Source organism: Protopterus annectens, chromosome 7.part1 (assembly GCF_019279795.1).
Source record: "Protopterus annectens isolate FY-2018-M chromosome 7.part1, PAN1.0, whole genome shotgun sequence".
Classification (NCBI taxonomy): Eukaryota; Metazoa; Chordata; order Ceratodontiformes; family Protopteridae; genus Protopterus; species Protopterus annectens.
The window spans coordinates 252,181,330-252,196,369 of NC_056740.1; the positions used below are offsets into that span (position 1 = coordinate 252,181,330).

The following is a 15,040-nucleotide window of genomic DNA, read 5'->3' on the forward strand; positions in this document are numbered from 1 at the left end:
TGCAGTGTGCACTAGAAAAGTTAGATGTGAAAGTAGGTAACTTGAGTTTTACCTGTTTAAAAAGTTAAGGTTTAGTGGAGAGTTACTATTTTTAAAACAGCAAGATGGATTGAAAGGGGTGGTCACTTTTGTTTTCTGATACTATGGAATACAGTAGGATGGCCAATAAATTTAAATAGTTGAAGGGGAGGGATTTCAAAAATGATGATTTTGTGATTACTCACACAAGCCATTGAAAGTAGAGAGGAAATGAGATATATGGTCAGATTAACATAAGAGGCAGGCAACTAGAAAGACAGTGGTATTTAACAAGACAACTGTAACTGGGTGGGAGGGCGGGAAAAAAATTCTGCCTGACTCAGAAGAGAGGGAGAGAGCTGTGGTCTCTTTTGAAGTTTTAATATGCTGTTAAAAGCAGAATGCAAGTAAAACACAAGGTAAAGAAAACAAACCACTGTATTCAAAATATAGAAAGGCAAAGTAATACAAAAATACAAAAAATAAAAGCAAACTAACCTTTCCTTCACAGCAAAGTGTAGCAGAGTCTGGATGAGCCTTTTTGGTAAAGCCAAAAAAGAGACAACAGGGAAACACAATTAGGTTCATAGGTTAAGTACTAGGCTAACTGCCCCTGCGAGCCATTGTAAGCCTAGCCAATTATCCCTTGTGAGACTCAAACCCGGCACCTTGTGTTTGTAAGGCAAACACCTTAACCATTAGGCCACCCTCCCATCCCCTATTACAGAACACAAAGGATCCAGATTTACCCCTACCTGGACGATATCCTGATCCTGGCAGACTGCAATGAAACCCTGTTAATCCATCTAGAGTTCACCATGGGCCTACTGCAAAGATTGGGCTTCACCCTCAACCTCCCAAAATCCTCCTCGGCCCCAGAACAAGACAAAATATTTGTAGGTTGGAGGATCAAAACTGACATAATGAAAGGCTTTCTTCCCCAGGACAAGGTTAGCTCCCTGACCTCCCATTTCAGCAAATAACTGCAAGGCAATTCCTACGGACCATGGGTCTAATGGCAGCCACCATCCTCATGCTTACCACTAGCCAGAAAACAAATGTATGGTCACAGCACCAACATCCTCTAGAGCAAGAAATCATTCTCCTGCCCTGCCTTCAGTCAGAATTAAAATGGTGGATTCAGCAAGTTCAGCTGAATCTGGGCCTTCCGCTGCAGCTACCTCTGCCAAACCAGTTCATGCATACAGATACTTCAGACTTAGGATGGGGAGCCACAATGGCAAACTACAGGGTTCATGCAAAGTGGTGGCACCCTTCCTTAAAGAACAAACACATCAACGTGAGGGAAATGTGACAGCAGTCCTGCTGGAACTGAAAGCCTTCCTTCCACTCCTATAACCAGATGTTCTCCAAATAATAACAGACAACACCACAGTTATCTGGTACCTCAACAAGCAGAGAGGGACAAACACGTACCACCTTTGCAGACTAACCTTACTAATGTGGGACCTAGGCTCACAACACAACTTGTCCTTGCAGGTATTCTACATCCCCTAACAGGACAACAAACAAGCAGACCTTCTCAGCAGGACATCCTCCCCAAGTCATGAATGGATGCTGGACAGGAATGTATTTCTAGATAATAGTCCACCGGTGGAGCCCACCTCAAGTACATTTGTTTGCCTCCCCCCACAACAGACAACTGTAGACCTTCTGCTCCATGACCTACTCCCCATTAGCTTGGAGAGTAGACGCATTTAGCATTTCATGGAAGGGAAGGTTTCTATATGCCTTTCCTCCCTTCCCATTAATTCAAAAAGACCTCCTGAAAATCAGGAGAGACAAACCAAAAATCTTGTTTGTGACCCCCTACTGGCCAAGGCAGCACTTGTACCCCTACTTCTCAAACTAGTCAAGAGCAGTCACCACAAGTTACCCCACAAGGTGGACCTTCTGACAACAAAAGGGAACCCTCATCCACCCACACTTGCAGATGATGTCACTGCCAAAGTGGGTGATAAACTTCTAATTCCCTTCAGGCACCACTACTCAGAGGATGTGCTTTCAGTCTTGAGGGAGGCCAGGAAACCAACTATAAGAAAATCATACTTAGCTAAATGGGAGAGATTTTCAAGATGGTGTCTGGACAAGGGCATGGCTCCATGTATCACAAATCCCCCCCTAGTGCTTGCCTATGTGTGTTAACTAGTAAAGGGGGGACTCTCTTACTTTTCAGTGATCTTTCAGCAGTCTCAGCGTGCCTGCCACTAGACCCTCCCCTACTAGCCAGGCTTTATGTGAAGCTATTCCTAAAAGGGATCTTACACATCAGACCACCAAGAAAACCCATCCCACCTCCATGGGACCTGAACTTCATCCTGGACAAACTAACCCAGTCTCCATTTGAAAGTGCTAGCACAGCTACTCTGCAAATGTGCACATGGAAGACAGTCCTGCTAGTGGCCATAAGTTCAGCCAGGTGGTGTCTGAATTGCAGGGCCTAATGACCTGCCATCCATACACTACCGTCCGTAAGAGCAGGGTAACACTAAGAACCAACCCTTCCTTTATGCTGAAAGGTTTTCAATGATCTGTCCTTAAACTAATCTATTCATCTGTCCACCTTCTACCCCTTGCCTACCGATGAAAGTGAGAGAATACTCGATTCCCTAGATGTACACAGACAGCTAAGATTTTACCTAGACAAAACAAAATCCATAAGAAAATCCAATCAGCTCTTTGTTTCCTTTCACCCCAGGGCCCTGGGCAAGGCAGTCTCCAAACAAACCATCACATGTTGGATTAGAAAAGCTATTTGCCTATGTTATTCACACCATGGCAAAAAACTCCCCCAGGGAGTTGAAGCTCACTCCACCAGGACAGTGCCAGCCTCCAGTGCCTTCTTAAAAGGCCTGGACACTGCTTCCATATTAGAAGCAGCCACATGGCCAGCCATTCACACTTTCACCAAACACTCCGTTAGACAATGTCTCCAGAGCACGTGCAGGATTTGCCAAAGCAATCCTGCTGGGCTTTGTGGAATCGGCCTCTTCTTCCTCCTCCTTTCCTTCCAACTAAGCTGTGGTGCTCTCCCACACCAAGAATACTGCAACATAGGAATATAAGGACATAGAATAGTTGTGTAAAATCTTACCATAATCATAGATGTCCTTCTCTTCCATGTTGCAGTATTCCTTCCCACTCACCCAACCCCCCTTATCCTTTTTCCCACTCATTACTGATCTGTCTTAGGTCTCTTGGGGGTTATACCCTACCCTGTGACCAATTTAACTAAATTATGGCTCCTTGACCCTATGACTGACATCACTGGCAACTCTACTCCAGCTGGGCTTTCAAGTTCTTAGGTCTGTGCGTGCAGACGTCCCATTTAAGGTCCCTGGTTTATGACCCTACGTGTGACGTCCCACACACCTACAACAGCCAAGCTGAAACTTTTGTATAGGAGCCGATGTACGGGTCACCTGAGGCGGAAAATCCCACACCAAGAATACTGCAACATGGAAGAGAAGGACATCTATGGTTATGGTAAGATTTTACACAACTATTCTTTCCTTTATCTCCATCATCCCCTCTCTGCCTTCCTATGATCTTCCTCCTCCTCAGTCAAATTCAGACAGCTGGGGAGGTTGTGTTGTCCTCGGGCATCAGACTGCTTGTTCACTGCTGAAAAAGACCAGAAGATGGAGCCAACAGACACCCTTCTTATACCCTGACATCCAGACGTCTGTCTTTAATCCTCCATCAGCTTAAGGGCGCAAAGACTCTGGAAATCTGGCCAGGTGCAGGCTTCTGCATGGCAGGAAGACCCAAGAAATCAGTACAGCAATATTGATCTTACTCAAACATATATGATTATGGTAAGTTTACTTGCACAACTGTACTTTTCTTATCCTAGTGGAACAGTACAATGGAAGTGTGTGGGAACTGGCTCAGGAGGGTCTGACCCTCCCCTTTGTACTGTTCATTACATCACAGAAAGCATGTATTGACCATCTGAACAGAACTCATCTAGATCCCAACAAACGGATGTTAAAAAGAGGAATGTTCTTGGATTTAGTCTACAAGTTGGATGTGCCAGAAATAGATTTTTTTTTGCTTTGCTTCTGCAGAAAAGGGACAGACAAATATTGCACCAGAATACCCAAATGATTGACCTGCATAAGAAATGCAGTCTCCATTTCCTAAGCAGGCATGTATTAGTATACTTCCCTTCCCATTGCCTTGACCCCAAAGGTGCTAAAAAAGATCATGGTGTAGAGGCCAAAAATGCTGCTGATAGTACAAGTTTGACCTGGGCAGCATTGATTCTTCCTCCTGATGAATCTAGTGAGGGAAGAACTAATTATGCTGTCACAGTATTTCGACCTCCTAGCCTGGAACAGAGAGTCAAACATCCACCCAAGCTTGCAGACAGTAATGCTGACGAGTGTACATAATCTAGCTCTCATCCCTTCCAGACGTGTTCTATGGGGATATGAGGATATGATGTACATGTTAAGGGAGGCCAATAAGCCCAGCACTACAAGGTCTAATATAGCAAAGCAGAAATCTCTTCCATTTGATGTCATGGCAGTGGATAAGATATATCAGCAGAAGTGTCTACTTCTTACCCACCTGTCAGACCTTTGTAAAGCAAAGTGTCTTGCGCTTCTTTGAAAGTTCATAGTTGAGCCATCCCTACCTGTCTGCCTTTTAGACTCCCTCACTTTTTTCTTTCTCCCTGTAAAACGGTTCCTGAAAGTGATATTGCATACAAGGCCACCTGGAAGAGATTGCTACATTGTGGGATCTTAATTTTATACCATAAAAGTTTCCTGTACACTGCCCCTGTCCCTTGATACAGCTGCTTCCACCTTAGTGATTTTTTTTGTCTTGGAAGACTACCTGTTTGGCAGTTTTGACATCTGCAAAATGGATTTCATAATTGCAAGCTCTGAAGTGCAGGGGGGGGGGTCACCTTCTAATGTTTGACAAGGACAGGGTTGCCTCCTCTTTCATGCCAGAAGTGGTTGCAAATGTGTCATTAAACCAACCCTTTCACTTACTTGTGTCTTCCCTGTCCTCAAAACAAGGGGATGACATTTTAGATAAAATTTTAGAATTTCTAGATGTGTACAGTCAGTTGTGATTCTATTTGGACATAACAAAGCAGTGTAGGAGGTCTGGTCATCTCTTTATTGCTTTTGCAAAAGGTAAAAAGAAAAAGTCAATAAGCAAACCCTACCCAAATAGATATCACAATACATTGCCTTTTCTTATAGTCATTATGATAAACCACTACCAGATAAGGGCATTCAGTACACAGGCATTTTTGGAAGTAGCTACCTGGTCATCTGTCTACTGTCTTGCCAGGCTTTATACCTAATGCAAGGAATCAACATTCCTAGAACTAAGGCTTGATTTTCCACATCCATTTTTTTCAGGGCTGTGTCTCCCCTACCTCTGCAACAGGCTAACTACTGTCTTTCCCTAAGCTTTGTGAGTCATCCCAAGAATCATTGCTGCAACAGTGAATCGCTAAAAATATGGTACACTCTGGTAGGAACTTAAGTGAGTTGTTTGACTAGATTCAGTGTTGCAATACCAATTCCCTCCCTCCCTCCCTCTTCTTCCTCTCCTCCTGTGTTACATTTTTGGTTTGGAGTGGATACCCCAGACTCAATCCCTCTTCTTATTTCCCAGTCTCCCTCCAAGTTGGTCATCCTTATTCTAAAAGGTAAACCGCAATCTGGATGTGAAAGCTTGAGGGTTCTTCTGGTTGTGCTCTTCCACCTGGGATGGTTCGTGCTCTAGTTCCGAAGTGAATTTTTTGGACCTGCTGGGCCAAGAAAGACAATGAAGATGGTGTTTGACTTCCCTTTATATCACTGATGCCTTGACTTTTGTAGGGGAGGCAGTCTGCCAGACATGAAGGAGGAAGGTAAGAGTTCTGGTATATTCAGGTCAGTTAAGTTTCTGCAGACAGGAATCCCAAGAGTCAGTACTGCAACACTGAATCTATTTGAGCATCTACATTTACTGCATTTCCCTAAATAGCTATATTTTCTTCACAGTTCTTCCAAGAAAGAGGAGGTCTGTCCTCTTTCCTAAGAGCAAGACCAAATATCCTGTGGTGTCCCCCTTTTCTGTAGCAGTTGGGAACCACCTTAGAGGAGGCCAAGCTTCCTGTGGTTTATCCCCCCTTTTCTGTACCAATTGAGAATCACCTTTAGAGGTGGTCTGTATCAGCCTTCTAGTTTGTTTGCAACTCAGACTTGGGTTTGCCCCTGCAAGGCAAGTTGATTTCTGAGTCAGTAGAATTAGGGCCGGGTGACCCTTGACCTTATTACTATTCTGCTCCTCTTTCTCCTGTATCATTAGATGACCATTACATTGCTTGGAACATTTTGGGACAGGCACAGACTTTGCTGTTTTGTATATAGGGTGGAGCTCCCCTTCCCCCCTTTACAGACACATGTTTTACATGATTCTTGGCCTTAGTATCTCTGCTATCCAAAACAGACTCCCTGAGTCTCATATCTCTCTGATTTAGTGGAAGCACTTAGATGTTGGTTAGTTATTGGAATGCTTTGCAACTCTCCAGTTCGACAGTATTTCCAATAGGGAATTGCCTTTTGAGATTTCCTCTGATGTGGGATTCATTTCAGTTGTTGGTCTAAGCACACAAAAGGTGGTGCAGGAGGTGTAAACCCTTGTGCTCCCCCACTCCTTTGGATGACCTACTTTTGGAAATCCAGGGTGGGGATTCGGATTCCCAGAATAGACTTTAGTACAGGGTAACCCCCTCCGTGGTCCCTATTCCTCTAGGGCTGCCATTTTTTCTCCAGTAGTCCCCGATTGGAATTCAATACCCATTTTTGTGTTAGATGCAGAGCTGTAGGTTATCCTTGCTTGTTGCCACTGTCCTTTGTGAGTACCCAGAAGATCCTGATTTGGCAGCCTGTGCTTGGATGCAGTTTTTGCAGGGAGCCAGACTCTGATCCAATTGCAACCTCTCTGTTCAAGAATACAGATGCATTCTCAGTGATGCCATGACATGCTTGTTTTCTTCTTGTGGGGATGATATGTTAGAATAGGCTGTCTGTTATTTGCTGTCCATGGGGAGACTGAGTGCAGGGCGTTAACTATTGAAATAGGTGTGACAGCAGGAGCAGTGGGTATTATCCCCAGTATGGGAATGATGATGCACCTACTAACCGCACCACATACTGTGCAGTAGTTTATGCAGACAGACATCACTTCAAAGGATGTTGACAGCCATCATATAACAACCCTGTCCTGCTCACTTCACAGTCCCACTTGCAGGACACACTTGTGCAGGAGTTAATGATGCTATTTTTGGTTGAAGAATTGGAACCCACCCAACGAAGGGTAATGTTCCATTATGTCCTATGGTGTAGTTGCTCCAAGGATTTGTCAGAGCTGTAGAGCTAGAAAAGGAAAGCATATCAGCAGTGAGTGATCTGGCATATTAAGGCATAACTCACCCATTAGAAAGAGATAGAGAGGGTGTGAAAGGCTTGTAGGAAAGAGTGAGTGTGCATTTTTTCTGGCCATAGTGGTCCTTTACTGTTGTATTGTTTTTATGCTATTTTACCCTGTTGGTTAAAGAATTGTCTGCTGTGATGGTTACTCCTCCTCGTTTCAGGAATATATCCCTTCCATCCTTCAGTGGATAGGTGGTCTTTCTTCAGCTGCTTTTGTTTGGAGTTCCTGCACATCAGAAAGCGTGTATTTCTAACACATGGTGTCAATATGTATTATTTCTTGATTTGCAGGAAGGTGCTCATTGGTTGCATAAAGGCAGATTGACAAGCTCTGGGGGATCAAGTGCATGGGTGTAGCCAGCACTCTGTCACGCTGTTTATGGGTGTAGGCAAGGTACCTCTGACTCTGGGCAGGTATTTTACTACATAAAATGCCTAATTCCAGTTGAAGAAATGCACAGCATAGGGCTCATCAGAGAGGATCCTCTGGTATTTTTTTTATTCTTTGTTGCCCAATTTAGTCCCATTAAGTTAATGCCCTTTTGTCAGGGGAGACCCAATGTGGTATTTATACCACTAGGGAAAATTTAACCGGTAAGTACCGTGGTATCCTCTACATCCATCCGTGCTACCACCAGGTCAAGCAGATGTGTCCCCTGTTTAACATCTCATTTGAAGTTCAGTGTCCGCAATCCATCTGCCTCATTGTAGGAATAGAACCCATGGCCGTCTGCATCAATGGCAAGTGTGCTTTCTTTTGTGAAACTGATTAGTAAGTCAGCTGATGCATAAAAAAACAAATGTGCTTTTACAGTATCTCTGTATGTTACAGTATTTGTGAATTACATATCCTGTGTAAGTGTTGAAGTGACACATATGTGAAGTCTTTTCTTTTTAGGAGTGGAGTGTTGCTGGTATTTTGTGAAATTTGATGGAATTCCTAGCTGCCAGTGTACCTTGAAAAATGCATTTTTTTACTATAAAAACATTGCCTGCTAGTAGTCGCTTAATTTTATGATTTTGAAGAGCTACGATAATTTTTCTTACATGCTCTTTCTCCCTTCCGACCTGCCAGTGATTTACCAGTCCCTGTCAGTCTAGAGCCCATTCACTCCAGTTGTGGGGTCCCCAGCACAAGGATGACCGCTGACTAGGGATGACTTTAATAAGCAACCGTGACAGTTTTTTATACTCACCAGCATCTCAGCAGTGAGGGTATCTGTAATGAGGGCATAAACCCTGCCCCTTGATGGCTGCTGTCCAGTGCCTCCTCTTGCATGTGTATGTTCCACCCCCATGGGATAAGGGCCTCTGCTATTGGCTTGCGATTGTTCCTGGTTCTGGCGATTTCATTGCCCTATGAGCACCCAGTAGACATAGGTCTCAATCTGTTAAGAGGCCAATGTGGAACACAGACCTTAGCAATGTGTGACAAACAGTCAAAATGTGGAACACCCTATTTTCGCACTGCGCGAAAACGCACCATTTCCATCGGACCTGGTAGAAGTGCGCTTTCTGCCAGAAGTACTAAGTTAGTGAATACTGTTTATTTTTAAAATTCAGTAGGACACACGTCAAATAAAACAAAGTCAGTAGAAACTATTGATAAAACGCAATATACAGACTGTGGTTCAGACAGCAGTGACCGATTTCCATTAATTATGATGCACACAACCTGGTGAAGATACTCTTACCTTCCTAAGCAAAAAGACTACGTTTTGTATCGCAGTCAAGTTAGCTAGGCAGCTGCTTACCCCTAGTTCCTTTATTCATGTTGGTCATAAACAAATTCTTTCTGCTTGGCTTCTCTCCTATTCTTCCAAATTATGATTCACCCCCCCCATGCTGGTCCCAAAAATACCTGCATCTTCTCCTTCACTCTGTTAACTCCACAATCATTTCTTCCATTCTGTTCTAAACTATCTCAATACGTTTGCTTTGAGTGTCTGTAGTCTTTACTTCACTGCTGTCCTGCATACAGCAGACACCTCAAGTCCACCAAGTGCTTAAATGCTAGGTCTGATTACTAGCCAAAGTTTCCTCTATGCACTACTGTTAAGCAGAAATAAATGATAATCCAACTGACTTTTACATAAACTGGTCATTTCAACTGCAGTACAAGTCAACCACTTGTCTGCAAGGTTTATAAACACAATTTATGTTAAATGCTGTACGTGAAATAAGGCAGTTCAATGGATGCTAATGGCTATTACGATACAAGATATTTCTGAGAATACCAAATATGCATTTCAAATGGTTCCATTTTGCTAGGCACACTTCTAGAAATACCATAATCTGTGTAAGCTTAGGCTTCATTAATGGATTTTCTAATTCATTCCAAAACAGAAAAAAAAAAAGATATAAAAATTAAGACTAAAAATTATCAGTTTTTCCTGCAGACCAGGGACAACGATCTTTTTGATGTGTAGTATCAAATATTCTAGATGACTGAGTGAAGCAGGCTGAGGAAACAGTTCTGAGAGAGGAAGTGAAACTCAAAGTTCATTTTTTTAAGGCTATGTTATCTCAACTATTTGCTCTCTTCACAACAATCATTTTTTAAAGAATGTGTAACATATTAAGTAGGAAAACAAATTTGCAAGAGTCACGGCAAATGAGTCACTAGCACTTTTGAACATTATCAAACTTTGTAATATTTTTCATTACTTCCATCCTATTTGAATGGAAACATGATAGCATAGTAGAGAATAGGGCTCATCAGCTGTGCCCTGGCAGCATTACCAGCAAGTAGGAGCTTTAAGTGAAAACAAGATCACATCAGCATATCTATCCCCAGGAGAGCATTCACACTTAGGAAAATAGTGATAATAATAATCACAATAATAATAATAGATATGTAGCTATTGGTCTGAACTGAGTAGAACCTTATGAAAATTTTAACAATGCAGTTTTTGACTTTCCTGCTCATAGTTCTCCTTTAATTGATGCAGACAGTGTTTTACTATAAAAACACAGTTGGCACCTACTTTGAATGATGGCCTTTACATCTGCCAAGTACACTCGAACATGTGTAAGACCTACTACAGAACCTTGCAAACTAAACTAGATTTGTATATGATCAGTCACAATTTGAGTTTCCTAGCACACAAGTATACACATTTGTTTCTTTGTCACTATCCTATCTCTTACCCATTTATCCAGAGGGACCTGCACCAAAGAACCAGTCCCTTGATACAGATCCAAGCTAAGCTGCTCAAGGCACAGCTTCTCTTGTAGGAAGTGCCCAAGATACCTCTGCAGCAGGTACCTGCGTGCTCATTTCTTTATAGACTCAGAAAAAGGCCACAGCATTTCTTTTGATGTTTTTATTATTTTTTATTAATACTATTTTAGTTAGTCTATGACATTTCCTTGTCAAGACTAAGTCCCCACTTCACAAGGATATAGTCCTTCAGTGAAACGATGTACTATCCATATTACTCCATTACGTAAAAGATGTAAATTACTTGACTGGCTTGTATATTGCAATGCCGATTGGCTATAACTGCGATATACAAGCCAGTCAAAAGTCACAAAGCAGAGCAATGGCTGCTCATTGCGGAACAGTGGACTTAATCGATCATGATTGTGTAGCGTTCCGCACAATCCGGACTTGGCTGCTCAGCCAGTAGAATATTGATGAATGGCTGCACAGAACCATCAGTCCTTCCCACCAAGATGGGAGCACCAGCTTCTTCCCCATCTAGCAGTTCAAGCACTTTAGCCACCATTCAGATTCGGGTAATTTTATTCATAGTCGGGATTTTATCCCACTATACCATGCAACTGGATTTTAGGTCAGTGAAAGTGGCCAAACTGTTGAACAAGTACCAGAATTGTGGAGGGGGGCGTTCATTGTGCTCTTCTTTCATAATTTAGACTTTAGAATTTCTAAAGTGTATTCTTTGCTGTCTGTGTATATACTGTTTGGCTATTGCCAACTTCAGACCACTACTGTTGTCTCTTGCCACTTACAGGCTACTAATCTAAGTAGCAGAAATATATGCTATTTCTCAACAAGGTTTGACTACTGCTTTGGAAGCCGGGCTGATGGTGTGAAGATGATAAACCCAGAGGTAATGAGTAACCTAAGGAACAGACAGATCATCAACAGTCTGTTATGATGAGTGCCTCACATATTGTACTTCATCAAATTTATTTTTGAGTCTTTCCTGTGTAGTACTTTTGTGACCCAAACTGTTTAAATGTATTTTGCTGATATAATATGCAAGCATAGGTAGTTTGTTCTACTGAGTAATTACATTTAAATGTTGGCGTTTCATCATGCAAGTATACATTTTAAGGGAGACAGCATTTTAGTGTCTTTTTGTTTTACAGATCCCTGCACTGGTGTCTTTAAAAAAGCTTTCCTGTGTAAACTTTGCTGGTGTGGACAGCCTGGATGATGTGAAAAATCACACTTACAATGAACTGTTTGTTTCTGGTGGCTTTGTTGTGTCTGATGAATCTGTGCTGAATCCAGAATCTGTAACCGTTGGTAAGCAGAGTAGATGATAGTTAACTGATGTAAATAGCAGAATTGCATTTTGTGTAACTGGTGCATAGATATAATCATTATAGCATAAAAGTGTAGTAATTTTTCAGTCTTGGGGCTGCTACTCTCCATTTTTTTCTGTAGGACTGGTTTTGGTTTAGTTTTCAATGGTGGTTTTACTTCTGATGCATTTTTAATTCCAGATTGTTTGAAACCTGCATTTCTGTCACCTGTGGGGTTATGGAACAAAATTAAATTTTATAGCAGGTCATCTTCTAAAAACACTTTTGTCCATTTTAAGTTAGGAGCACAGTAAGCTATCTCGTAATTTTTTTATTATTTAATTATCTGATTTTAGAGTTTGTGTTGTATTCTGTATAAATTATAGTATTAGAGTAGCAAGTATTATATGTCAGAAAGCTGCTCTTTTGTGTTTTTGATGAACGTATAACTTATTTTGCTGTCATTTTTATGGAAGATCTCTGTATTTGTACTACCACTTGTGAGGGATATACGTACATTTTTATTACAATCTTAATGATAACTATGCAAAACAAAATACATTTTTGATGGAAGTTTAGCTGTCAGGTGTTACATAATCCAGTCCATCTATTTCAGCTTCAGGACTGGCTAGTCACAGGCAGAAGTTGCTCAGCACCTTTAAGATGCCCACAGGCCCCACAGCCATTTCCCTAGCCCTGATTGCACTGTGCTTCCCCTTCTATGTAGATCTTTTTTGTTGCATTTGCGTGCAGCACTGAGAGACTGTGTCACGCTTGTTAGAGTTCTTTGGTTCCATTTCTTTCCTTTTTAGAGAAGTGCTTCTGTTCAAACTTGTTGACTTTCAGGTCGCAGCTTTGTCTGTTTCTTCTTTCACCACAATTGGCTGGTGGCTTTTGCAGTTAAAATCTGCTTGCTAAAGTTTGCCCTGTCCTTTCCATTTGCAATCTTGATTCTTCCTAGTTGAACAGTTTTTGTGGCATTTCTTCTAGCAGTATTAGCAGTTTGTGTTGTTGATCTTGTGGTTGTGAGCTCACTTTTTTGGCTGTACATTTAACCATGCAAGTAAGGCTTCTGGCTTTGAAAACAATTTTAGAATATGTGCTCAAGATCCACTCCCTCCCTATACACACACAATACTGTGTTGGGGATGAATCATTTTAATGCAAAATGTTATATTTGTGAGAAATCTGGGTCTTGTATTTTTCAGGAATGTAGAAAAATGTTTTACATTAACAGTGTTGTCGCCCTGTGATGCCACTGGGTCTAAATCCAAGAAGGAAGTAAAAACATATGGCTGGTGGAATTTCAGGAAGTGTGGCAGATTTTTGTGTCCTCCTGCTAAAGTTTCCAGGTAAGGAGAGCCAAGCCGATGGTACTGAGAGATAAAGCCCTGACTGTGATCCAGATGACCTGTGTTTGACTAGTGGCACAGTCACTGGAGGGACTGGGTGGGGGAGGATGGGCAAGAACGGCTGAAGCAGGCTCACCCATCCTGGCTTCAGAGAGGCAAGTTGCACTAGCAACATTAAGAGTTTGGTCAGCACCACACTACAAGCAGCATCCCACTTGCTCAAGAAGTTGAGCATGCACAAAAGCACACTTGCACCTCTCAAAGGCTGATATAGTGGAGTTGCAAGGCTGCCATGGGTAATGGTGTTAGAACATACCGTCTTGCAGTAGCATGAGACTGCACCAGTGTCCTCGATCTCCTTACCAGTGCCCCTTATAGGTTTGGTTGACTCTGGAAGAGACTATGACAGGTACAGTAGACCTGGTGAATTAGAAGAGAAGCTGGTGGCAACCAAGGGTTAGCTGTGTGAATGTAATTATTTAAATAAAAAAAAAAAAGATCCGTGGTGGAAGTTCCCCTCTTCAAAGCATTTCTATTTTGACATCTTAGAAACAGGCAGGGGTCATTGAGATTTCACAATTGTAGGTCTTTGTGGTTCCTGACCCACCACCTTTTTAGCTTGCTACAGATCACCCACTATGACCCAGGACCCCCATTCCGCATTTCTGGAGACACTGGAAAATATGAAGGTCCTACCAAACACCCTAATACTGGGTGATTTCAATTACCCAAACATAAACTGGGAGAACTACTCAAGTACTAACTCCCTTGCCTAACGCTTCCTAGAATTTATAAACTCGAATGCCCTAGATCAACTAGTCAGCACCCCCACCAGAGGGAACAGCATATTGGACCTGGTCATCACCAACATGGGTGATCGGTGTTCCACACCGGAGGTCATCCCATCGCTGGTTAGATCAGACCATAGACTAATCACTCTGGATATCCACATTCCGCCCCCACCCCCAATCAAGGAAACCACCGTGAAAAACTTTTCAAAAGCAAACTTCACGTTACTTAAGACCGAGGTGGAAAGGTTCACAGCCCCCATGCTAAAGGACAATGCTGTCCAAGCTGCTGAAACCTTTACAAAGACACTCTATGAGCATCTGCAGGAATGCATGGATCGTGCTATCACAAGTAAAACCAAGAATCACTCCTCCAAGAAAAGGAAACCAGTCTGGTGGACCCCTGCCATAAACAAGCTATACAGCAGAAGAAGGAAACTAGTACAGAAAAGAGTAAAATCCCAAGAAGGAAAGCCATCCCTGATCATTATCAGCAAGAAACTAAGATCCCTCATTAAATCATCCAAGGCCAGTTTCGAAAGAAAATTTGCCAATGACTCCAAAGATAACCACAAAGCATTCTTTAGCTATGTCAAGAACCTAAGTGGAAACTCTCAGATCTGCTCTGAGTTAGTGCAGAATGGCACAAAATACACTGAACCGACTGATATTGCCAACATTCTGGCAGACAGGTTTAGTGCAAACTTCACCCCCCCCCCCCCCCGTCACCCCCTAAAGGACCGATAACCATACCAGAAGAATGTAGGGCCCCGTCAGTCACCGACACACAGGTTAAAATAGCCCTATCCAAAGCCAAAAACACAGCTTCAGTGGGACCGGACGGTATCCCAGGCTGTGTCTGACAAGAGCTCCAAAATGAACTAACCCCTCAACTAAACACACTGTTCAAACTCAG

General features: G+C 42.4%; 1 protein-coding gene across 6 annotated transcripts in view; it reads left to right on the top strand.

The window, feature by feature from the left end:
- TASOR (transcription activation suppressor) overlaps window positions 1–15,040 on the top strand; it is a 2,736,533-nt gene that overhangs the window by 1,827,622 nt on the left and 893,871 nt on the right. For all 6 annotated transcript variants that reach the window (XM_044078696.1, XM_044078698.1, XM_044078701.1 and 3 more), the window contains exon 19: window positions 11,826–11,985. In XM_044078696.1, the coding sequence (XP_043934631.1) occupies window positions 11,826–11,985 (160 nt within the window). The remainder of the gene's footprint in view (window positions 1–11,825; window positions 11,986–15,040) is intronic.